Here is a 25,832-nt window from a genome sequence, read left to right as displayed (position 1 = left end):
GGGCTCCTCAAGACAGCCTACCTTGTATCACTGATTCTGGAAGATTCTCCCTCTCGCAATAAATCCTCTCAACAGGACTCCGGTGGGGTGGAGAGGGCAAAATAAAAATGGTCTCCATTTACCTTCTAGCCCTCAGGGGAAAATAAATCAAATATATATTTGAGGTACCATCCCTTTAAAAAAATCCCATCAGTATCTAATTCATCCACAGGAAAGTTGATGTCTTAAAATTCTATATTTGTCTCTGCTCTAGTTCTCAGTTTAACAGAGCAGGTAAAAGGGAAAAGAAGATTTTAAAATTTTTGTTCCCTAAAAGCAACTTTGATTTTAATTTCTCAGTCCAAATATATTCAGAAATAGCAACCCTTCATTTACTCTTCTGGATATTAAAAAAAAAAAAAAAAAGAAAGAAAGAAAAAGTCCAAGTGCACTCCCATTCATTTGAAGTAGTCACAGGTAAATTATATTCTATTATTAATAAAATGTAGATACAGGGTAGGGAAGTGGCTGGAAAGAATATGCAGCAGCACTCCCTCCAGCTGCTTGAATTTTGTTTGTAGGAGAAAGCATATTCCTGCACTAACCCCCAAAGTGTGAAACATCCAACATCCGCTACGTGGGCATTGCAACAAATGTCTTTGCCAAATATGAGACAGGCTCATTCTTCACTGTGGATATGGAACTTTCAAGAAAAACTACCACCAACAACTAAAATAAGTTTTCTTAGGCCAATTCTGCCTCTAGGGGAATTTGTTGTGTTTTCTAGTTCTTACTATCATGTTCTTCTGAAAACCACAAATGAGTTCAGCTTGCACCCCAGGTGGGAAATTAGAGAGAGGGAACCTGTGTAAGTTGAAGTTTGTCACAGTAGGCAGAACAGTCGCTTGGCAGCCCGGGCCCATCTCAGGGTGCACTGCTTCACAGCTACACTGTAAAGTGTTAAAAATCCTCCCACCCACCCCAGAATATATATATATGTATATTAAAAAAAATCCCCTGTCCATCTCTCAGTACACAAAAGGACCTCATCACACTGCAAAAATAGCAGTACCCACTTTGGTCAATTAAAACAAACAAACGAAAAAAAAAAAGCATACATTATTATTTTTTTTTAAATCTGTGTACTTACCTATAATAACCAATACAGCTAAAAGCACTACCTACATAGGCAAAACTTGGTATTGCATAATTCGTATAAATTTGAAACCCCTCCCCCCCAAATATTAATTGGAAGATGAAAAACATGAAAGGTTAATAGAAAAAACACCAAAATACTGAAAATATTGCTGGTCGATTACAATTTTTAAGCGGCAACTATACACAGCCATGATATGCTTTATAAATGTGAGATAAAGGTATAACTGTCTAAAAAATCCATGATGTCACACATTTTTCTTCGTCTGGAGTACAAAATATTTTGTCATAAAAATGGTAAAGATTTAAAATGATAATAAATGCAGCAAAACAAGTGTAGTGATGTCACTTTTTGTGTTTTTTTGTTTTTTTATGTTTTTTTGTTTTTTAGATTTCAAGGCAAGGCACGTAATGTGGACATTATATCTTCGTGCAAATTAGGATTACTGGAAAGAGTATTTTTAATTAAAATTTTAAGAGACGTAGAGGCAAAATGTGTCTGCCCATGCACACTACGGATCTGTCAATACAAGAAATTTGTTGAACAAGGCTAATGTCTGAAAGCACCATGCAAGTTTTCAGCACCCTGATTACATTTATTTTCTCAAGAGTGCGTTTTTATATCCTACACCCTGGCGTTCCCAGTTTGTAAACTGTAAGCTTTACCCTTGTGACATGGATTTGCCTGCCTCTTTGTCTCTATAATGCAGATTTTATAGAACCTTTTGTACACCCTATGGGTTCTTGATGCAACCAGTAATTTTAAATAAATAAATTCTACCTCCACGGAGGCTGCAGCTAAACCAACATAAGTGCTGTGTTTTCATTCTTTTTTTTTTTTTTTTCCTCAAGCACACGATTTGTCTTGATTTAATGCCTTTTTAAATGCCCTCAAAAACTGAGGGGAAAATAAATTCGTTCAAAATTATTTTAAATTCTTTTTAATCCCCTCAATTTAGAGTCCAAGGGCTGAAGGACTTATAATCATGATTCCCCTTTAGATATAAATTTATAAATTGCACTTGCCTCTGTTAAGTGTTTCTTTTGTGGGGAAAATATTATATTAATTTTTACTGTTGCATGCAGAGATAACACTTCACCTACATAGAGGCATTTCTTCCATAGAGCCTTTGTGTTCAAACTGTTTTTTTTTCCTTTTTTTTTTGTTTTTTTCTTTTGTTTTTCTTTTTCTCTTTTTTTTTTTCTTTTTTTCTTTTTTTTTTTTTTAAGATTTCAAACTGGGTTACACACTGGAAAAGGCTGGGTTAAGGGCCAAAATTTAATAAATCTGTACTGGTAACTAAAGGCTACAGAGATTTTATATATATTTTTTTTAACTTTTAGAAATCAGAGTGCTTATAAAACGGCTGGCTCATGGCTCTGTCACCCAGCACCTCTGACGCCGCCTCCTAGCCTTCGTTGGTGAGATAACCAGGAATAGTGATTCCATGCGTAAACAACAAGAATACTAAACCAATAAAACTAGCTTATCATGCAAATATTAAGGCATCTAGAAAGTCAGTTAAAATATATTGTCATAGAGACAGAACATCTATTTCCCAGCGGACTTCATGTAACAAAGGCTACGTTGCAGGGGCTGCGATCTACCATCAGTGAAATATCATCGACCCTTTTAATGTCATTATAGTTTCAACCTTAAGGGAATTAGTGATTGTAAGTGCTGCAATTGCTGGTCTATCATCTTCTTTCTTCAGTTTCTTTCCTTTCTCCCTTTGTTTTGTTTTGTCCAGTCTTCCTCTTTTCCTTTTTTTTTTTTTTTTAATTTCTTAAAACTATTGTTGTATTTCTTTTTCCCTCAGTTGCTTGTTTCTGCTTGAAGGAAAGGTTCTCCAATTATGTTCAAACCATAATTTTGGACATTTGCCGGTAGGATGGGTGTCCTATTTGACACTTGGAAAGGAACCAAGCTAGCCCAGGTACCAGGACTGTTGAGAGGAGAAGGGTAGTAGGGAAGGAAGAAAAAACAGAAAGACAATGTTAAAATCTGCAGTGATATTAGAAATACAAATTCCAGATGCATCAAATTAGTTCTATAACTTTATTCAAAATTAATGAGATAATGAGTCTAACATGAGATAAATATGCCAATTACACATACTGTAGCTACTTATACTATATGATCTATTTTTTTTCATGAAAAGTAAGACTAACTGTGAGTCAGAAAAACCTGGAGTAGGATACACACAATCATCGAACTGATTAAGTATATTCTTCCTAAAATATTTGATCCATTTGGACATAAATAGAATGATTTTTTTTTGTCCGAGAAAAAAAAAAACAGCAGTCCACAGTAATACCAATATACTGTAGTTTGCCAGTTATATTACACTATCTTGTTTCACCTTTATTTCATAAGCAATTCAGTAGTAAGATGGGTTTCAATATTTTACCTACCTATTGTGTTGAAAAAAAAAAAAGAAAAGTGTAATGGAAAAGATTTTTTTTCTTCCTCACAAGAGGAAAATACTTTTTCCAGGCTGTCTTATACGTAATGTGTAATTGGAAATGCTTGATTACCAAACATATCTTCATTGGAAATTGTTAGTAAAGACCAAATAGACGAAAAAATGGAACAGAGGTTTTGTTCTCTGCAGAGCATACACTGTGAGAAATCATCGTAGGAGGCCACAAGGACCTCTATGCCTGTGCCTCCTAGGTCTAGAGCTCTCCAGTGGTTTCCTTATCCTCCTCTGTCAAAACTTATTAAGAGATACAACCAAAGTTTTCCTTTCCATTTATGCCCTGCCTTCAACATCACCACCTCTGAGCTGCTCTGAACTGGAGGAGTGGGAAGGGTGGGGGTAGGGTGAGGTGGAGTGGTCTATTGAAAGGATAAAGGGATGAGATTTCTGTCTCTCTTCACATCACCTCAGTTTTGACCTATGTTGGGGTTGTGAAAAAAAAATTACAAAACAGTTCTCTAGTTGCTACCAGCTTAATCTCTCACAAAAAAAGTGTCACCACATGTGGGAAAATAACACCAGACGTGCATACCACAGGTTTGGGGCACACCTAATCTGATGTATTGCTTGTTTCAATATCCAGCTTGGAACAACTGTCAGCTAAGTAACAGCTGCGTAAAAAATGATGAACCAAGAAAACATCAGACAGACAATTGCATACCCAGCTTAATCAGAGCCTGGCATTGAGACAAAATTTAAATTTCATTTAGTATCCTTTGCTTTACTTTTGCAACCATAAGGTAAGATATATGCTGTTACATAGCTTTTGATCTAGATATACTCATTTGTTCATAGTTGAATTCCAAAGATACAAAAGGCTTTATGGAACATGAAGGAACAAATTTGGATTGAAATAACACTTGACATACAACTTTTTTACTCTGCTGATATCTCTATGCAATATGTGACATATCACTACATGTCTAGGTAGATAATTCTGAGATACTTCAACAGAAAAAAAAATCACAATGATCTTTTTAAATCAGGGATTTTATGATCAGTTGTCAAATTCCATGACAGCAAAGTCCATCTCTTTTTTGCTAATCATTTAGTGTAGGACCAAGAACGCAGTAGATGTTCAATAACTTTTAAAATAAACAAATCAATCATTTCAAATCACATCCAATAAATATATTTTAGAGGTGTTGCCTAAGATTGTATATACTCATCAGTACATTCTGATTTGGTCCATATTCGGAGAAAATAGATATCTGATTTAATACTTGCAGGAATAATCACATTCAAGCTACAAAGGTATGTCCTCATTATCTAAAGAAAATTGTAATCTTAAAGAATAAGAATATTTTTCACTGAAGTCTTTTTAAGAGACGTAACCGTTTTCATTTCTCTCTTTCCACACACATTTTCAACAACGATCATTGCAGTTTGCACCATTGATTGAGAACAGCGTTACATAATGCATTCTGAAGCTCATTTTCCCCTCCACTGTGCTTCTACTGCACTTTGTACATAGTCCTATTACAGCTTATATTACTTCATTTCATAATGATCTGTTATCTGCAACATCTTACTGGCTGAAAGGTGAACTCCGTAGAGAAAATGACCTAGTCTTATCTATCCTTATAGAGCCTGGCCATAGCCAATGCAAACTATTTCTTAACAAAATGAATTACAAAATAAACAAACATCCAATATTTTTAACCTGAAGTAAGAGGGCTATGTAAAAAGAAAAAAAAACCTAGCTTAATAGATAATCCTTGGCAGCAAAATCAACAAGAATTCCAAAATAAGTGAGCTCCAAAAATTCATTTTGAGACTGCACGCTTTAGGAATATAAAGTAAATTTTAATGATTGAAAATCAGTGTGAGCTGGGCCTGGTAGTGCATGCTTGTAATCGCAGCGGCTCAGGAGGCTGAGGCAGGAGGATCACGAGTTCAAAGCCAGCCTCAGCAACTTAGCCAAGTCCTAATAACTAGTGAGACCCTGTATCAAAATAAAAATAAAACAAGGCTGGAGATGTAGTTCAGTGGTTAAGCACCACTGGGTTCAATTCCAGAAAGAAAGAGAGAAAGAAAGAGAGAGAGAAAGAAAGAGAAAGAGAGAGAGAGAGAGAGAGAAAGAAAGAAAGAAAGAAAGAAAGAAAGAAAGAAAGAAAGAAAGAAAGAAAGAAAGACTGTGGTTTCTTAAAGGACAAGTCTACCAACTAATGGCAGAAAAGACAAGAATTCAGGGTCTATCTTGCAATTGATTTTTTACTCAGTTCTTTAGAAGAGACATATATTAATATTCTTTAGAAAATCCTCAATAAAAATAAATTGTTGGTAATCACAGGACTCTTGCTGTAGAATGTCTAACAAATTTAATTTAAATGTTTATTTAAACCTTCTAAACCTCCCATCCTACATTATGACCATATCAAAATTGCAGTGTGTAATATATTTGTCAATACTGTTTATGAACCTTTAGGGGGAAATAAATCTCAAACATTAACACTGTGCAGACCCCATATATGAGTTTTACAAGCCTCTTATTGCCAATCTGTAGGTTAAGTTCAGAACTATAAGGCACAGACATTTTTTAGAGCTTTTTCGGCAGTCCCATTGAAAAAAGGCCTGGTAAGACTAATTCAAAGCCCAGGATAACAATGCAAAGAAAAATATTTTATTTACCAAAATAATCTAGATCATTTAATTTCAAAAGCACAATGCCTAAAATTGCATATTCAAGTAAAAATGTAGCAGTGCTTCTTACAAATTTGATGCTGTCTCTATGTACAAATTAATGCAAATAGTCATATGTATGAATAAAATAAACACACATATTCTTACACAAATTAGTTACATGTAAGTTATATGTAATTTATGGTGAAATGAGAATTATATGAAAAATCATATGTTCAATTCAACAATCTGTCATCTACCTAGCTACCTAGTAAGAGTCATGAGAATCTAACTCTGAAAGGAGGTTGAATGCAGCTACTTCATTGATATGTCTTCAAGCTTGCATTTACTTTATTATCATTAATTTTCAAAAGTCAAATCATCTTTCTTTGGGCAAAGTAAAGATGAACACATTTGAAAGTTGAGAGAACATCTTTAAATATAATATATACTGGCCATGATCACTAAAAAAAGAAAAAGAAGAAGGAAGTGGAGGAGGAAAAGGAAGGGAGAAAGAGAAGAAGAAGCGGGGAGAAGAAAGTGTAAGTACTATGTGAAAAGTCAGGCATTACAAAAAAAAAAAAAAAGCACAAAGTATTTTAATACAAAGTGCAACTCGCCCTACTGATTTCTACTCTCTCTATATGAGATACTTCATTATAAACAAAATATATAGAAGCTAAATCAAAATTCAAAAATTCAAAAATAAAATATCTCATTGAGAATATTTTCACATAATTTTGAACAAATGTATGATATAGCTCCTCCACAGAGAGGGAAGAGGAAACAAATTATTTTGATCTTGAGAATATTAGTGGTGGGAGATAGCCCTGCTTCTTTTATACTGATAAGACTACCCCCGGAGCAATGTGCTTCTTGGCATCACTCTTCAAGAGAAACGGACTCAATGGTGTTGCTTTATTAAAGTAACAGTTTAAGGGCAACAGGGAAGACAGGACAGTGGAATCAGAAAGAAATTCAGACTTCCTCTGTAAGATTCACATGGATAAAATGAACACAAAGGGGGAAATTTTCCCAGGACAACCATGCTGAAGACCACTAAGAGCAAGGTGACATCTTTGGTGTTTTACATATGCTATGTCACTTCCCTCTATCAATGAACTCTTGAAATGACAACAATTTTCCCCATTTCACTAAGGAAACTGAGGCAAGTTGTTCAGTCTCCACTAGTCCTCAGATATAATAAATCAATTCTGTCTGATTCCCATGGCCATTTCACTATAATATATTGCCTTCTTAGAAAGTCAGATGTTGCTAGGAATGAGCACTTGCCTATCATGTTTGAGGCCCTGAATCAGATGTTGATCCAACATTAGAAAGAGCTTTTAACAATTTTCTGAAGGCAAAATATATTTACTTCAGTATACAATGAGCTTCCAAGACTCCACACAAGCTGAATCATAACCTCGCTAATACTGAAGAAGAGAGATTTGTGCACTGAATATGTGGTTGGGCAGGTGCCGCAGTCTGGCTGGGCACAAATCACGAGCCACTCAAGCAGGAACAAACTTTATTTCCAAACTCCACCAGCACACTCCCGGGAAACTCTCCAGAACGCCACCCACGTGGCTCCTCCATGAACACACCACACACCAACCGGAACTCCCACCACACAACGCGAACTCTTCAGGAATCCCCGCGAGAGCTCAACCGGAACTCAACGGGAACTCCAACTCCTCGAGAACTCAAAAGTCATCATCTTAATGGCTTGCTGGCGTCACCTCTCAACCACTACTTCAGGCAAAAATGCCATGCGTAATCCCGACTTGGCTGTGGCCCTCAACAGGCAGGATGGCAAAGCACTCTGAAATTCTATGAACCTGTTTCCTTTAGAAACAAATGTAGTTGAAGTTTTCTAGGGTAACACTATAATCAGGACTAAAAGAGAAGAAGGTACCCACTTCTCCCTTTAAAAATGATACACTATTTACATATTTTTTAGCCTAGGAAAATTGGATAAAATAGTTGTTCTTTGCATCTAAGGAATCCATGATCTTTTATCTTTCAATGAAAGAGAGAAAATTGTTCTCTGCAGCCAAACCAACATTTGATGGTTATGGGTTTTTGTTGTTGTTGTTGTTGTTTAATGTGTCCTGTGACTGAGTCTTTGAGGCCAAAAAGGATTGGTCTATTAGCTTTAAACACTCTAACCCATGAAGAACCACAGAGTACCAAATAAACATATTAAGTCCTTGAGTTGAATCAGGAACCAAAGTGAAAAATTTCATCTTTTCTATTAGTTTTGGGTGATTAAAACAAAAAGAGCTACTTGAAACTGGCAAAATTCATTTATTACTAGTACATGTTTATTTGATAAATGGACATTCCATTTGTTAGACAACTTATAAAATGTCAGAGTATCCAATACATTAGTACTTTTCAGAAGAATAGCAGTATTATCCGTTCGGGTTTTGTATACTACATTTACTTCAAAAACAATAAGTGCTCTTTCAAGAAGCTTAAAAAATACTAAAAAATGAAGCACCAAGAATTGAAAATATTCATATAACCTCAACTGTACCAACAGCCATGTTATTTATAAATAGTGATAAAATAAAAATGGTCTGGAAAGCATGAGGAATGTATAAAATAGGTATCTTAACAGAATCTGCCTTTAGTTCTTTTGTACCAGTTTCAGATAATCTCCAAGACTGAAGGGTTGTTTTTTTGTTGTTGTTGTTTTTTGGTTTTTTTTTTTTTTTTTAGTTCTTTTCCTAAACACTCTAATTCTTGACACAATATTAATATACAGGTTTTAGTACCTCTCGCAAAATAATTTTCCCTATTGATTGCTAAAGGCATGTCTGGAAAAATCAGGTATGGTGTGTTAGGTAAATATTCATTAAGTTAAAAATTATGTTGTCCTTGATTGTATATGTGTGCATTTGCTGTGGCTGCTTGCTTTAATATAATATAAAGGCAAATCATGTCTTTGTGAAAAAAATGCTCACTCAGACCAGTGGAAGAAATAAATGGGTAGCATTTAAGTTGAACCTATTAATGTTACTTTAGAACAAAGATAATAAATATAATAAATATACCAGTGGCTAGCACTTAGATACTGGTTATTATTTGCCAGGCTCTGTTTTATGTGATTGACCTACTTAAAGCTTTTAATCCCCACAGAAAACCTAGGAGAAAGTGTCTTTATCTGTTATTTTAGAGATGAGGAAACTGAGCTAAGAAGTTAAGCATCTCGCCCAGCTTATATTGCCACTGTGTTGTGTAAACCAGGATTTTCCCTCTAGCAGTGTGGACTTAGGATCTATGCTTTTAACCTATACATTTCACTTCAGCTGCGTCTTTTGTGAAATACACTTTCTTTTAAAGAAAAAAAAGGAAAAAAAAAAAAGAAAAACTGGATAATAGTTTATATTACAACTGATTTTTTTAAGAGTCAATAAACAAAGGTCCATATTACTTAGACACACTGAAATTTCCATAGAAGTATAACTCTTGCCCAAACTTCAGCATAAATAACTGTATTTTATCCATCTAATCCCTGTTGCTTTTCAGTTGAAAGAAATATGTGTCTTTCTTTTATGGATGTACAAATATGTATGTCAATAATTTGCTTTCAATTCCTTTTCAGACCAGGCCAGACTGAAAGCAAAAATTACAAAGGGCTTATATAGATCTTAGGTTCCTTCGATTTATTTTTCCCATTTTTAAGGATCATTATTGCCATCTGAATGATCCTATTTGCATGCAAGATGATTTCTAATGATTATTACTATTTGTAATAATCTGTATCAGAAAGCTCCCTGGCTAGCTCTTACCTGATCTGCAAAGTACTCTTGTGGGCTCTCTGGGAAACACCAAATATCATAAACTGCAGGTGGCTCATGGAATTATTCTAACTACAAGCAATAGCACTTTCATAGTAATGAAAGAGAAATGTATTTGTTTCTTAACTAAGTAGGTAAATAGCCTTCTTTATTGCTACTCCTTGGGGACCAACAGTTTTGAAAATAACATCAAAACAGTAAGCCATCAAACCTCATTAGTTTATATTCAATTATTTCAGATGTTTTTTGGTACTGGGGCATGCTAAATTGAGGGTTAACTTTACCATGCTTGAGTGCTAGCATGTTCTAAGTAAAATAATGGAACATTCCAGTGAAATATTTAATCTAATGAAGAGGACAAGGTAAGAAAAGCCCTCACATATGGGACCATTACAACTAAGTATTAAATTACTATACTTTTTCAGTAAAAAGCTCTACATAATCCTAAAAGATCCTTCAACAAGGCAATCTATACCCTTAAAAGTAACAAAAGTCTATTTCCTTAGAATGTTTAATTTAAACAATAATAAGAAAAAGTTCTTTCCCTCAATAGGGCAAATTAAGTAGATTTTTAAAAAATTATCTTTTCCCTTTTTTAGAGCTGAAAGTGAAAGGTGGAGAATTAATATGAAGACAACTAATAAATATGATACAGCACACACATGCACACATATACAGCAACTTATGAAGCTGTGGAAAGTCAGGCTTACAGTAGTAATTTTATCTCCTCCTACAGATATGCGACAGTGGAGAAGCCCACATGTTGATTTCCAGCCTCCTTCTCTAGTCTGTATTCCTCTCCACCCCTAGGCTCCTTTTCAAAGCTATTGTTATAAGTGCTACTTGCTCCTCTTATTTGCATATGTGATTCTTCAACAGCAGACAAAATTCTCTACAAAAATGGTGCTTCAACATAGTGCCTTTCACTACAGAAAATCATCCAAGGCATACTAAGTTAAATGGAAACATAAGTTTTATGCAAAAGCAAAAAGTGATTATTTCACAAATGATTTTTATTTCAAAGCAAAAATCAGCATTACTTGCCCAATTTCACGTCTAAGGGATAGAACTTATTGGTATCAGAATTCTGAAATAAAGTTACCAAGGATTAAGAAACTGAATGCTTTTTGATAGTGTGCCTTTTACTCTGTTCATATGTGCAGAGATCGTCCTTGTAAAACAAAGTGAACAAGCCTAACTTTCGACAATTTCTGACTATTCCACCTTTGTGTTTTTCAATTTCTCAAACCTCAATGGGCTTTTGCCTTTTCTTTTATTATTCATGGTGTTTATTATATTTATTCACTCATGAGCTTTGTTATTTAAATACCACTAAAAATTCACAATACACCTACTCACAGCTCTAGTAAACACGAGGTTCAAAAAAGGTAAACTAATAAATGGTGCATTGGCTGCTGAAGGAGCTCATTCCTCAGGGACCAAGAGTGAGAATACAGCACTTTATGTAAAACATCTTCACGTAAGGTAGGTGTTTGATAGACTTCCTTTTGTTGCAAAGGGTTAATCAGAAAGGTTTACATTTGGGAGTGCTGTGAATCATGCTCCTCCCTCTCCAGTAGCGCTGCCAAAAATCATCTGACAGGAAACGTAAGATTAAGTTTGTCCTACCTAAGCGAACAAAGAGTGCTCTGAACAGGCCACCGGTTTACTGCAGAGCGGGAACTTTTCTAATCCTGCTGGAATCTGCAGTGCTGCTCAGAAAATATCACGGAAAAAGTTGTTTTCTTTCCTCTAACATCTTGTCTCTGGATCATCTCATTTTGGTCACACTGCCGATCCTGCTGCTTCTCCCATAAAGGTTAACTTAAAGCTCCAAACATAATCATGTGGAAAATGGACATTATTGATTCCTATGGCCCATTGTTCCCCCATTCTAAGTCCCTGAAGTTCAAGTTCAATCTGGAATTACATCATGTCTGGTTTCTCCTGGTTACCAGACGGCTTGAGACGTGACCACAGCTACAGAAAAAACAAACAGCCTTCTTCACGCTTCGGCTCCCCTATCGATTCAAACGTAAACTTTTTTTCTTTCTCTCAAGTATGCTTCAAGTATGGAGCATGGTTAATTTAGAGATTAAGTTCCAAATTAGATTATCTAATGGCATCTTAATGGATTGCTGACCCATTTCCTGTGGGATGGCAGCAGGCAAGTCTGGCTGGAATACAATTAATTTCTTAGGAAGTGTTCTGAAGAGTTTGCCTAGATAAAAAGGAAATGTCGTATTGCACAAATCTTTCTTTATAAATGGGCGAAGTTAGGCAAAAACTACAACAAATCCCAATGTATTTTTCAACAGCCAGATCAGAGACATTGTGTGTTTGTGAAAACCGTATCAAGATCATTTTTAAGAATGGTAACCTTTCTAGTTTTTGATTTCATAACAGGTGCAAATAATTTTGATGAGAATAGAAAGGAATTCCTTTCAAGAGAATGTTCACATGGGGAGAGCAATACTGGTTAGCAGCCCTGTTAGCAAAAATTATCATGTGAAATTTTGGCTTTTTCAATTTTCTGCCTTGAACCAAAGTTTCTTCCATTCATCTATCTTATCAGCATTTCTATCATGGTCCCAGAGTGGTGCTAGGGGCCCAGGATGTGTATAAAAAGTTGTACATTCTGAACACACTTTAGAGCTAACAGCTGAAAAGGAAACTCAGCACTCTGAGAATAAAGCTCCCCCCAGGAACTCCAGGAACAACCCAGCTGTTGTACTATAGTTATGTGTCAAGATAACAAACTGAGAGCAGGAAATGCTAACCTAGTCAATTCTCGGGGATGGCCTAAGTGTAATGTTGAAACAAAAGTTAACTCTTAATTCCACCTAAGAACAGGCCATGTATTGCCACTACCCCACACATGCCACAAATCTGTGGATATAGCCACACTTATATCCACACTTACACACTTATGCATAGATATATCCATACATTTATGTGCATATGAACATACAGTTGCAACCCAATATTGAGAATTATTTTTGCTTCAATATTCCTTCTTAAGCCTTTTGAGAGCATACATTTTACCAAGAAAATGTTGTGGATAAGGGCCATGTTATGCAAAGAAAGTTTTATACACACACACACATATATATATATATATGAAATGAACACTGTTACTCCTTCCTTTTTGCCCTCTCTTTCCTGGCCAACCAGATCCAAATAACCTTTACTGGCTGCTAAATTTCTCTTGGGAAATCAAGCAACTCTCTAGAATTGCAGTAATAAACGACAATTTCTTACAAAAACATGTGTAAAGTAACTACAAAATGAAGTATTGAACTCATGGAAAGGAACTGCTAACACATGTGACACCGAAAAGAGCTGATAAAAGTCTTTTTGGTGCCATTCAATTATGGCATCAGCAGAGACACAAAAATCCTTCCAATTATTTTAGTAAAATCTTCATTTATTCATTATTTCAGAGGCTGAGCAAATGGTTTGTGTAAACATATCCTTCAGTAACACGCGCATGTTTATTTTAGCCATCTGAAGGCTTCTTCCATGTTTATATAAGCCATCAGACACATGCAACCCTCACTTGTGGCTTTGCGTCTTCTTGAAAAGGGTGAAGGGGGAGAAAGGAGAATGAAATAATAAATCCAGTTTCTCTTTTGCATAAAGCACTCCCTCCAATGTTTTAAAATAACTTATGTTTATATTATTCTTGGATTGTCCTTCAGCTTTCTTTTTTATTCAATTATATTGCTCTTTCATATTCAATAGTACAAGTAAAGTTCTGCTTATAGTTTCAAGAAAGAAAGCCAGTTAGAGAGTACCTGCTGTATGTGTTTACGCCCACAGAATGCACATATGCAAAAAGAAAGTGTTTTGTCCACATAGAACAAAGCACAGACGGATCAGTGCCTATCACAGACACATCAGTGCCTAGCTTGAGCAAATCTGGCACCTATGACCCTCCCAGGAGTGGAACCCATTCTCACTGACATGAAAGTGAGACAGATCTTCATCAACATTTTATTCTGTGTTAATGGCAGTTAACTGAGCTCTCAAGGTACAAGAAGCTCCTTAGCTCAAGACCACACAAACACACATGTGTGCGCACACACACACACACACACACACACACAAAAATGGCTCACAAAATTCTAAGGTCAAAACAACAAAACACCTTCAGGCTGCACCCTAGGAAGGCAGTGAAAACTTTCCAAAAGTCAGCTCTGGTTCCTTAGGGAATGTTTACAGCCTGAGGTAGGGTGGGGAAGGACAGAGAAACTCTTCCAGCTTTAATTATACTACTTACACAGCTTCCTGGACCCTGCCATTTTCATTCCCAAAAAGGAGCTGCATTAAATGACATGCAAACACCTCAAGAGGGTAACTGGCATGAAGAGGAAGAGAAGGCAACCATAAACTAGTGAGATGGCAGCAAACAACAGACAATTCAAACTGCACCAAGCCATATGGAAACACTACAAAGTCTCCAGGGATTGCCTTTATTAAAAACAAAAAGCAACACCCACAACAAAAATAACCCATGGTATCTTCTCTATTCCATCAGGTCAGAGCTAAATTATTTAATTCTCTGGTTGACCATATCTACATTTGTTGTATATTTTCACCCTATGGAGATGATTGCAAAACTGCAGCTGTGCCCACAAGATTTTAAATATCTATGATCTGCCTTAAAAATGGTAGTTCCAGGGGGCTGGGGTTGTAGCTCGGTGGTAGAGCACCTGCCTAGCATGGATGAGCACTGGGTTCAATTCTCAGCATTGCATTATAAATATATAAAATAAAAGTCCATAAACAACTAAAAAATAAGTAAATATATATAGAAATATATATATGTATATTATATACACACACACAAATATATATATTTAAGTGGTAGTTCTACAGGAACCGAGAGTATAGCTCTGTGGTTTAGCACTTGCCTTAGATGCATGATGCCCTGGGTTCCATACCTAGCATTGAAAAAAAAAAAAAATAGTAGTAGGGTTATAGTTATTATTTCCCTTTGCAATATTATATCTAGAAGAAAGAAAACCCACTAAGTTTTAAAAATAACTATAGGATGGGCTGGGATTGTGGCTCAGCGGTAGAGCGCTCGCCTACCATGTGCACGGTTCTGGGTTCCATCCTCAGCACCACATTAAAAATAAATAAAATAAAATAAAGATATTTTTTAAAAATCTATAGGGCACAAATTATAAATTACACATAAAGCCACCAAAGCCACAGACATGGCATATTTGTGTTATAAAATATGGATTGTGTCCATATTTGAAAAAGGTAACAAAACAAAGTGAATTGCTGTCTTGTTTGAGTATATTTATCCTAAACTGCCTGATACTTAGATTTTAAGAACTGTGGATGTCTTGTCCATCACAGTGTTTAAGATAGCCCCACATAGAGATGCAATAAATCCCTGTCGAATGTATAAGCAAGACGCCTGCCATCACCAATTACGCGCTTTCTGAGTCATCACAAAAAGGGAAGAAACAAACCCAAAACTGCCTGCTTAAGAGCTGTATGAATCACTAAAGGCCATTCTACACATCATTATCTACTAACCCAAAGAAAATCTACTATTTTTGAGACTGGAAAACAAAAAAAGAAATATTAATTCTGAATTGTCTTCTATGACCTGAAACCGATTACCATATCAATTTTTCACCAAGAAGAGGCTTTGTGAAATGAACAATACCCCCCTCAGAGCTGAGTTTAGTTATCGTATTCATTCACTCCACATACGTGTGTTCTGATTCATTGTCCACTCACCTTTTCTTTTGGGGGGATATCAACTTTGATTCAAAAAATTATGAGGAATTAGGTGAAATTTTACATCTTTATTGGATTTAATGTATTTCCGAGATGCTATCCAATTTTAGATTAAGTAAATGCCAATAAGTAATCCACAGTTGTGGAAGTTCAGACAACTATAGGAACACTTACAAACATAAGTACATTTCATCTGACTTGAAATTCTTATATATATATATATATATATATCTCAAGCTTGTATGTAGACACGAGCCATTTTGCTAATTGATGGGCAGATAATGGAATACAGGGAGGTTTTTTTTTTAATAAAACAAAATGCAAACAATGTGTTATCAAACATAATTAAGTTAACTTTTAAAAGTTTATTAATTCAGATTTTTTAATAAGATACTTTTATTAAATGTAATTAACACTATTAGTCATTAAGGCTATTTAAATAAGATACTTCCACTGAGTTTATCATCTTTTTTGTAACTATATGTATTTTTTTTTCCAAAAGGAAGAATAACACAAGCTTTAGGGCAGGATCATAATAGGTAAAAATGTATCTATTTTTAAATTTGATGGTTTGTCACTCTTCAAAAAGTAAAAGTCCTACTGTAATCATTTAGATACTGAATTACTAAAAAGCCATCAAATGTTTTTGAAAAACAATAAAAATAATTTTCTTAATTTTTATCTGAGCAAATGCAGACATTTAATCTGACTCAAACATTACTCTTCATCAGTTTCTATCAACCAACATAGAGATGAGCAACGAGCTCTATCATAATTAATATCTCAGCATGTGACTTCGTATAGGCATTTTCTGTAAAGGAAGGATCACAATCATAGCAGGGCTGAAAAATTAAGTTGACTCTACTTTTGGTGAACTCAAGGAATGACTTACTCTCTATTGCAAATTTTTATTTCTTAATACATATGATTCTACCATGAATTTTAATTATTTGATTTATCGATTTGAAATAATTTAATAAAATAACACAAATGAAGCTACCTTGGAACTACTTACTATCTAAAACCAACACATGAAACAATATCCAAATTGCTTTTGAAAATGAAGTTTTGGAATGATTTTTTTAGCCAACCAAATTAAATCAACCCTCAATGGGTTACATTAGTATATGAACAAACTAACACTTTATTTAAACCAAATTCCTTCATAGCTACTGATTCTAACAGTCTTCCCACTCCAAAATTTTTTGAGTGCTGCTAGTAACAATCAAACTGAATAACTTGAAATTTTTCTTCTAGCTTTTCCTCTCTGACAAAGGAATAAATGAATAGTAACATGGCTTAGAGGCAGCAGTAGAGGAAACAGTCAAAATGAGAAGAATGTATAATGTGAAAGACCAATGCTTTATCCTTAAATAGCTGAAAAATCTTCCCTAAAGCTGGAATTTCATTTTTCAGGTTCTAAAATGTAAAAGTCAAATTCCACCCCCTCCCCCACCAAAAATATTATAAATTTTATCAAACATTTCACAATATTTAGAAATTCCAATGATCAGTTAGCATATGCTATATAGTCCGGAATTAAATTGATGTTGCATTTAAATAGGAAATAAAGGAGAGGGGAAGGAGAGGAGGAATGGCATAGCCAAAACAACTAAATTTTTAACATATATTTTCCGTAAAACTAGTTAAAAACAAACACTATAGGTCATGGAAGTTTGAGGTGTAAGTGTAGGGTTGGAAATAATTAAAATGTTACCTTTGCCAAGTAATTCCCAATGTATCCTCACTGGTACTGGGGTATAAATGCCTGCCGTTTTGATTCATGGTCCAGTCACAAATCCTCAGCTGTCAATTGAAACCTAGCAGTCAGATATGGATCGAGCAGTACTACAGTTTTTAGTATTTAAATGAACACATGCAAACTAGTACTGTATATGGCATTAACCTTATTTTCCCAAGAGGCAACTTAAAGAAAAAAAAAAAAAAAAAGCAAAAGAAAATCTTATTCTGAAAAGCAAAATTCCTTAGACTCTTTTTTTAGAAAAAGCTATTGCAATATGCTTCTCTATTAATTAAAGCATACAAGAGAAACAAGTGCTTAGAACATAACAATTAGCCATTATTAGAGTACAAATTGAGCTGAAATAAAAGCAAACGTTAATGTTCAATAGAGAGATATATTTTAGAAAGAAAATAAAAATGCTTTTTTTCTATGCAACATACCAAATTATCTGCACTGAATAAAATAATCAATACCTTTAAGCATGCAGTTTGCAAAACAAGAAGACATGCAGTTTAGAGGAAAAAAGACCCACCCTACATAGACATTCACCCTAACTTACGCATTCAAGCATCAAGGTGTTCAATTTTAGGTGTTTACTAACTGTGTTTTACTTAAAGTGACCTTATTTGGAAAGAGTTGATAAGAATTTCTATTTTTATTTTAAATTCAGAGCAGTGGTATTTAAAATACTTTACTACATCTGAAGAAAGTGAGGAATGCACTGAATACAAGCTGAAACAAATTCTTCCCAGATCCAGGAATCATCAGCTTTGCCCTTCAGAGATCCTTGAGTAACCCTATCCAGCTCTGTTTGGTTAACAGCTGCCCTACAGTGCTAGCAGATTTATTGAAAAGATATATTGCTTATTTTTATGCTTAAGAAAGTAAACTTATCTGGCTTTGGGGGGAAACAGTAGAAAACCATGATTTTTAACCTTTAGATAGCTGAAAAATCTTCCCTAAAGCTGGGATTTCATTTTTCAGGTTCTAAAATCTAAAAGTCAAATTCTACCCTGCATTGAAAATTCATCCTGCATTGAAAAGGCCTTCTTCACTACTATCCATGAAACCTGGTCTGATGCTTTTCAGAGAGAATTTCAGGATGATGATTGAAGCCAAAACGCCTTTAAACTTGTGATAAACTGTTTTATCTATTTTTCTAACATTATGGCTTTTAAAAGTTGGCTATTAAGCATCTTTTCCTATCAGACTCTCAACTTTCTGCACACTCTTGAGGAAGAGGGATTTTGGAGTTTCAGAATGACAATTTTTGTTCAATTTTCTTCTGAATATCCAATATTACAGTCAAAGTTTTCCAAAATATATGTTTTAATTGTGCTGATATTTTAAGTAAAAGTGATTTTATAATTTATAAAACTAAAAAATTCCCTTATATAGATGGATCGACAGGCAGACACATGCATTGATAGATATGTAGATTCTGTTCAGGAAATACATCATTAAGAAGTCATAAATTATTAAATTAGAAACAAAAATAAGAAATCTTAAAATTGACCATAATATTTACATAAAAGGGAATAATGTAGTTAGTTTTTACTCAAATGGATGACATACTTTTACTATTTCAAAGAAGTAAATTTATTCAGTCTTGTGTGTGAGAAGCAATATGGCAAGATTTTTTGAAGTTCTCAAAATGGGTCATCTAATAGAAATTCAATATGATGGGATAAATTGTTTATTTTTAACAATAATAGAGTAAACCGATTGTCTATTTCAAAATACAAGTTATAAAAGGGCTATGAAAATCTAAAAACAGTTCAAGAAACTTGACTTTGCATAAAGATTACCTTAGAGACCACTTATTGATCCTGTTCTTATCAATGAAAAATGCTAGTTTTTACTTACTTAAAATTCTCAGGAAGGGAGGCTACATTTAGACACAGAATATCCTACTTCTGTTAATTGCTAACAGATTAGTTTCTACGGGATGCTCAGTTTAAAGTTTTCAGAAAGTAACCATACTTCCACAAAACCAAAGGAATCTGAGTGTCACTCAGGATTGGATACTGTCTCACAGACAACTGCTAGGGTACAAGATCTTGGAAAAATATTATGTAGTTGGTTAGGTTTTTGTTGTTAAAGTTGCTCATTTTTTGTTTGTTTTACCATCCCTAAAAATGCCCCCTGTAGGCTAGCTTTGTTCACATGCTAAACATCTAAATCACCATATTTTTGGACTATTCTTTCCTAAACAGTCTCAAAAGGGTTAGACCTGACTAGAGGTATTCATTTTTATCCATCCTTAAGATGTGTGTGTGTGTGTGTGTGTGTGTGTGAGCGCGCGCGCACACACACACACACATACACACACACCCGAGAAATATTTTTCCTAAACAGAAAATATGCTTAAATAAATAAAAATTAATCAAAATAGTCAATTATTTAGCAGTAATTTCAAAGAAGTTGATAGGATATTAATTAGCATTAAATTAATTTCTTTTCAGTGGCTAAAAACTTAAAATATAATTTAAATTTATTTGCCTATTTAGATTGTAGACCAGCATTATCACAATTTTCAAAAGTTTCTGAGGAGGCACACTTATGTTTATATGTTCAGTCAGATTACCCGAGTAAGAGTCTATTTTTTTTAATTAATAAGCTTTTTTTTTTTTGTAAAAGACATTTTTTAATTTAAGGACTGTTTGATTAAAGTGACATTTTGATGGTGATAGTGTGGGGAAGGGAAATAAATAATTAAAATAAAAGTTACCTATTCACTAAAGATTCCCTTGATAGTCATGTCTAAGAAAATCCATTCCTAAAAATATTATTTGGCCAATACAGACCTGACCAAGCAACAGTCTATAGGTATTGGAAGATTAACACTAAGTGTAGTTAATTGGGGGATGTGTTAAATAGAATATTATTATAATTCATTAGTCCTAATAAAAATAACTTTATATTAGTCTTTAAATAAATTTAAAAGAATAAGTAATAGTCTTTTGTGAGTTTAGGGTAGTGATTCCTCAGCTTCTGTCCCATTAGAGGACAGATGTCAGATAATTCAGCTATCAATTGTTATTTTTTAATTAAATTTTAAAACTTTAATTTTATGTAGCACATAAATACACGGTTTTCATTTATCAAAATAAATAAATTCCTTAGTTCAAAGCTTTAATAACAGCTTAATGATTTTTCCAAGTATTTTCTCTTAAAAAATAGGTATTCACCCCTGTCATTGTAATCAAACTTTTTTAAAACACAAAGCATAAGTGAGTTCAAACTTGATCTGTTAAATCATGTGTTTTTATGTGGAGGTGGGGAGAAATTCTTCTTCTTCTCAGTCAGACTTTAAGTAAACCTGATCATATTCATATTCCTTAAAAAATGCTTACTCATATAAATCATTTTAATTCTTTATATACACCCACCAATATGAACTTAAGTTATCTAAATAATTAAGGTAAGATGTATATTAAACTGACTATGCCCAGAATTCCCAAAGCAAACAAAAAGTGAAGTAAAAATATAGGATTTCGGGCTTCGGTTGTAGCTCAGTGGTGGACTGCTTGCCTCACATGTGTAAGGCACACTGGGTTCGATTCTCAGCACCACATACAAATAAATGAATAAAATAAAGGTCCATCCACAACTAAAAAAACAATATTTTAAGAAAAAGATATAGGATTTCTTCCCAAAGAAGTTAACAGTAAATGGTCAGGCTAAAATAGTCCAAAGTACTAAGAAAGAAGTGAAGGTGAAATTTTCACTGCATATGTTCTTAGGATGGAGTCCATGAAGTCTCTGAAGGGAGAACCTTGTTCCTACACAATTCAAATGAGACTGTCTCCCAATCATAAGGATGGGGAACCATCTGGTTCCCCTCAAAAGCCTACTTAGATGGAAAAAAACCTAAGCTACTATACTCGAATAATTATATAAGTAGTTGATAACCATAAAGAATCAATACTGCTTGTGATTTCAGAATAAAAGTTTGTTTATTCAAATGAGGGCCTTTCATTTTTATTAACGGGGCTTTTATAAAATGCATAGCAATTAGCTTTGGGAACAGAAGAAGGCTAACAAAAATGTTCTACTTTGGGAGACTCAGCAAACAGGATGCTGCACCAATAGTCCCTCTTGAGGACAACAGTTCTCAATTGACCCAATAAGCCATTAAGTGCAAAAAGAAAAATCAACATAGGCAAATTTACCTTTTCACTTTTTTTCTTTTAGGTTTATAATGACCGCAAGAATATCTTGAAAGGTATATTTTATGTTCTCTTGAGTTTATTTTTCCAGATGCCTCAAGGAAACAGATTTTGGGGGGAATTCATATTTTTCTTTTAATGCCTGGATTAGTAGAATTTTATTTTATTGATAATTACCCGCTATAGAGCAAGTGAAGTGGTCTCTGAATAAATAGTATATAATCTTACTGAACAAGCAAAGTATTCAAAGTAAAACTGATGAAAAGAAGGAGAAAAAAAAAAAAAAGCAAAAAACAACAACAACAAAAAATCCAAAATCATTCTGGTATCTTAAAGTCATTTCTAATATCAATTTCTGAAACCCATGCTTCTTGAGATTTAATTTAGTTAGCACAGTAGAATCAAAATCAAGTTAAACAGATGTGCATAAGCCATGAGCTTAGTAAATGTTACTGACCATAAATCATAAGTAAGAAAATGAAAGGATTTTTTTTTTCTTTTTCTTTTTCTTTTTTAATGAAGACTACTTTAACATGTAAAATTTAAGGTTTCAAGAGATGGAATCCATCATCTTCAATTTCCTTTCCAAGATAAGTTTCCAGGAGAAAAAGGTTTAAGACCTTGTTCAAGGTTAGCTGTGCCCTTCCATATCAACACTAACATTCCAATATCCTGGCTCCTAATCCCTGGTTCTCACCCTCTGCACCAGTTTGTCTATCATTGTTCCTCTCCTACCCTGTTCTTAATGTGTAGTCCAACAAGATTTAAGACTAAAATAACTGTAAATAAAACACCTTCAGAATGTCCTTGATTCAACTTAGATCTTTTAAACACTTTGAGAAAAGTAGATAACTTTTCCCTTGCGTTGACTGAAATTTAAGGCTACATGGCACACAATTTTATTTTTACATCAATGAGAATAGTTATCTAGATATTAGCCTTTGGTAACCAGAAGAGGTAAGAGAACAAATGAATGAGTGATAAAAGACAGACAATGGAAGGATTTTTCTTTTTAATTTTAAGAATTAGCCCAAAAGGTAAGCATTTGCATAGCTATTATTTTGACTGAAACTTCCTTTAAATGTGTTTCCTTTCCAGCTAGCATATGTGAAAAGTGACCTCTTATCCATTTACATACCTACCCAGAAGGCATGTGATAGGGTTTTACGTCAAGCTGTCAATTATGATAACAGACACAATAAGAATGGCTCAAGTGTTGATAGCCTGCTTCCTGACTTTATTGAAAAGTTTGTTGATAGTCCACTTGTGTCCTTTCAATTGCTTGCCTCTAATAAATGACTGCCTTTTCAGTGGTTATACTACACCAAGCTTAGGCTTTGCCATTTGCCAGTATAAATATTACAAGGGGATTTCAACTCATAGCTGAGTTAAAACAAAATTATAGAGGCAATTTTTTAAAAGGTGATTGTGTGTAACAGAAATTTTCAGTATAATGAAAAGTACTTTCAAATGCTAATTTAATTTAAAAGTATAACAAGAAAAGTGTAAAAAGCATTTCAATGTAAACTACCCCAGTAACTGAACTTGAAACAATAGCATTACGTAGTCATGCAGGAGATGTTACATGCTGAAGCTCAAGCACTGATAAAATCCATGCAATTGTGAGAAGTGAGGCAAGGACCTGAATTGATCAGGCCACTCATTCATTAGCTCTAGGAATATGTAGCATATAGAGTCAGGAGATTATAATTTTGAGATTGTGAAAATAATCATTTCTTACAAATTAATTGACTTAATTGTCTCGATAGAGGCAAAAGTGACCTCCCATTCCACCTAAAATCTTGAATCTGTATCAAAATTAATATGCATTTCAATGGCTGTCTTGAATGATCTTTTATATCTGAGCAAGAAATTTCTTATCTTCAAAAATGTTTATTTCCAATTTGTCAGAAGAGTTTTTTTTAAGTCATATTGATGTGTAACTGTAGGAATTTATGTTTCTAATATGATCTTAGCCTCAATTGTAATGGTGATAATCATATTAACTAGATTGTCTTATATTACCAAACTTTCTATGATAGCTAATAAAGAAGGTCTCAAGTTAGCAAATTAATGACATAAGGTTGATCAGATAAGAAACCGGTGGTAATTTAAGTAAGTTGCTTCATAGTTTCCATTTATACAAGATTTTTAGGCTGGATTATACAATAATTTCTGTACTTTCTAAGCAACATCCAACATTCTGTTAGATAGTTTCCATTTCCTCAAGATGATAAAATTTGGGAAATATGGTTTCTTCACTATCTATATAAGGAATAGGCACAGAGTATTTATGAAGTATGAGGTAGGAAAACAAACACTGCACTTTGCTAAATTTCTACAGAAGTAAAGAGAAGAGGACTTTCACACTTCTAAAAATGTCCCAAACCATAAAAAGGCATTTCTTTGTAGAAACTTGAGTTCAGTTGCTAAAGCAGGACTCACAGTTCTTGAAGCCACTACACCATCTTCCAATAGAAAAGTTAAAGAAGAATGAAACTCCAATTGAAGTTCTGATTTTAAGATTTCCCCCATGCCAATAGTGAATGCATTTACAGTCAGTAATGCTAAAGACAGACTTGTTCCAGACCTTGAACAGTACTCAAGATTGTGTTAACAGATAAAGGAAAACTCTAAAGTCAAGTCCTGGTCAGCTGGCATGAGCTGATTATTATGGTAAATTAGAGAGGATTGTTTTATGGCAAATTATTAACTTGGTTTACATGAATCTTTTTAAAATATTCCTCATAATTATGTGATTTTATATTTTGGACTCAAATGAAATATGATATTTGCAACGATGGGTGAAATTCCAGGGTTGGGAAAAAAAAAAAAAAAAACCTAGTATGTCAAGACAGTTAGCAACCAGCATCAATCAGTAATAAGCATTGTAAAAAGGAGCACACAAATGTATAAAAAGGAGAGCACAACGGTATGTGTATAAAGCATATACTTTTACTATTCAGATTTGCCAATTAATAATATTAATGTATTATTATGATAGGTAGAATATGGGGTTAATTTTAATATTTTAATATTCTCCATCTTAATTTAAGAATGTTTTTGTGTTAAAACTATATTGAAAGTGCTACTCTCGTGCCATTTTGTGGAAGGATTATAAGATGGTCAAAATTATTCAGTAACTTAAAATTTATTGTTAACTCTAATTTATGTAAGCTATATTAAGATTCTTTTCTAAAGAAAAAATAGCACTCAACAATGCACATCAATACTATTCATAATCTAAAAGGATAAATCTTTATAAAGCAACCGCCATGAACTCAAGTACGTACCTGGTGACAATATTTATTCTTAAGGGGTCATGTATATTAAAGGTTATGGGGAATGTTTAAAAGAACTCTCTTAGACTAAAACCATTGCCTTTCTAATTTTAAATTTCTCCTAGCTAATATAAAATGATTGATTACCTTTATTTCATGTACCCCTTGATTTTCCTTTTCATTTATCATTGAGTGCTTTAAACCAAATGCATTTAGAACCCGCTGCTAGAAGAGTGGTCTCCTTTAAATCTTTGTAAAGTAATGAAAGGACACAGTAAATCAATCTCATTTCTACTGTAGGAAGGAATAACCTTTACTCTACTGCAGTCATTCATTTCTGTCCCTCCTTTCCTACATAGTAAATATAAAACTTTATCTTTATGATTTTTTTAGAATTTGGAAGGATAAACACCATTGGATTTTAACTGAAGCCTTAGTAATACAATGTTTACATGATATAAATTTATATTATCTTCTGCAGGCCTCAAAAATATACTTCATAATAAATTAGACACATTAGGCGTCTTCAAATTCAAAAGTGGTACTTTTTACATAGAGAACAAACAACCTATCTGCATGGTATTTAAAAGATTTAACTATGAAGTATATATAGCTTTTTATTGCAAGGATCAATATATATCATGTATTTCATAAATATCAACTCCATTTGATTGAACAAAATATATTCATATTGTAAGTGGTCTTCACTCAATGTTGTCCACTTAAGTAAAAATTAGTTTTTTGATGAAAAAGTTTGTTGTTCCAGAAGTCATACATATTTTTTCAATTAAAATATGCCCATATTTCTATACACATTAAGATTA

At 33.8% G+C, this 25,832-nt stretch overlaps 1 protein-coding gene across 5 annotated transcripts in view; it reads right to left on the bottom strand.

Moving 5' to 3' along the window:
• Nfib (nuclear factor I B) overlaps positions 1–25,832 on the bottom strand; it is a 223,995-nt gene that overhangs the window by 3,452 nt on the left and 194,711 nt on the right. For 3 of the 5 annotated variants that reach the window (XM_076845962.2, XM_076845963.2, XM_076845965.2), the window contains 2 exons: positions 17,529–17,617; positions 1–3,080 (listed from right to left, as the gene is read on the bottom strand). The exon at positions 1–3,080 is cut by the window's left edge and continues 3,452 nt beyond it. In XM_076845962.2, the coding sequence (XP_076702077.1) occupies positions 2,951–3,080; positions 17,529–17,617 (219 nt within the window). In that variant the 3' untranslated portion in view covers positions 1–2,950. The remainder of the gene's footprint in view (positions 3,081–17,528; positions 17,618–25,832) is intronic. The other 2 variants (XM_076845964.2, XM_076845966.2) reach the window with 1 other exon arrangement.

The sequence above is a fragment of the Callospermophilus lateralis genome, chromosome 2 (genome assembly GCF_048772815.1).
Source record: "Callospermophilus lateralis isolate mCalLat2 chromosome 2, mCalLat2.hap1, whole genome shotgun sequence".
Taxonomy (NCBI): domain Eukaryota; kingdom Metazoa; phylum Chordata; class Mammalia; order Rodentia; family Sciuridae; genus Callospermophilus; species Callospermophilus lateralis.
Note: the sequence above shows the minus strand (reverse complement) of the source record. Positions and strands in the feature narration are given on the sequence as shown.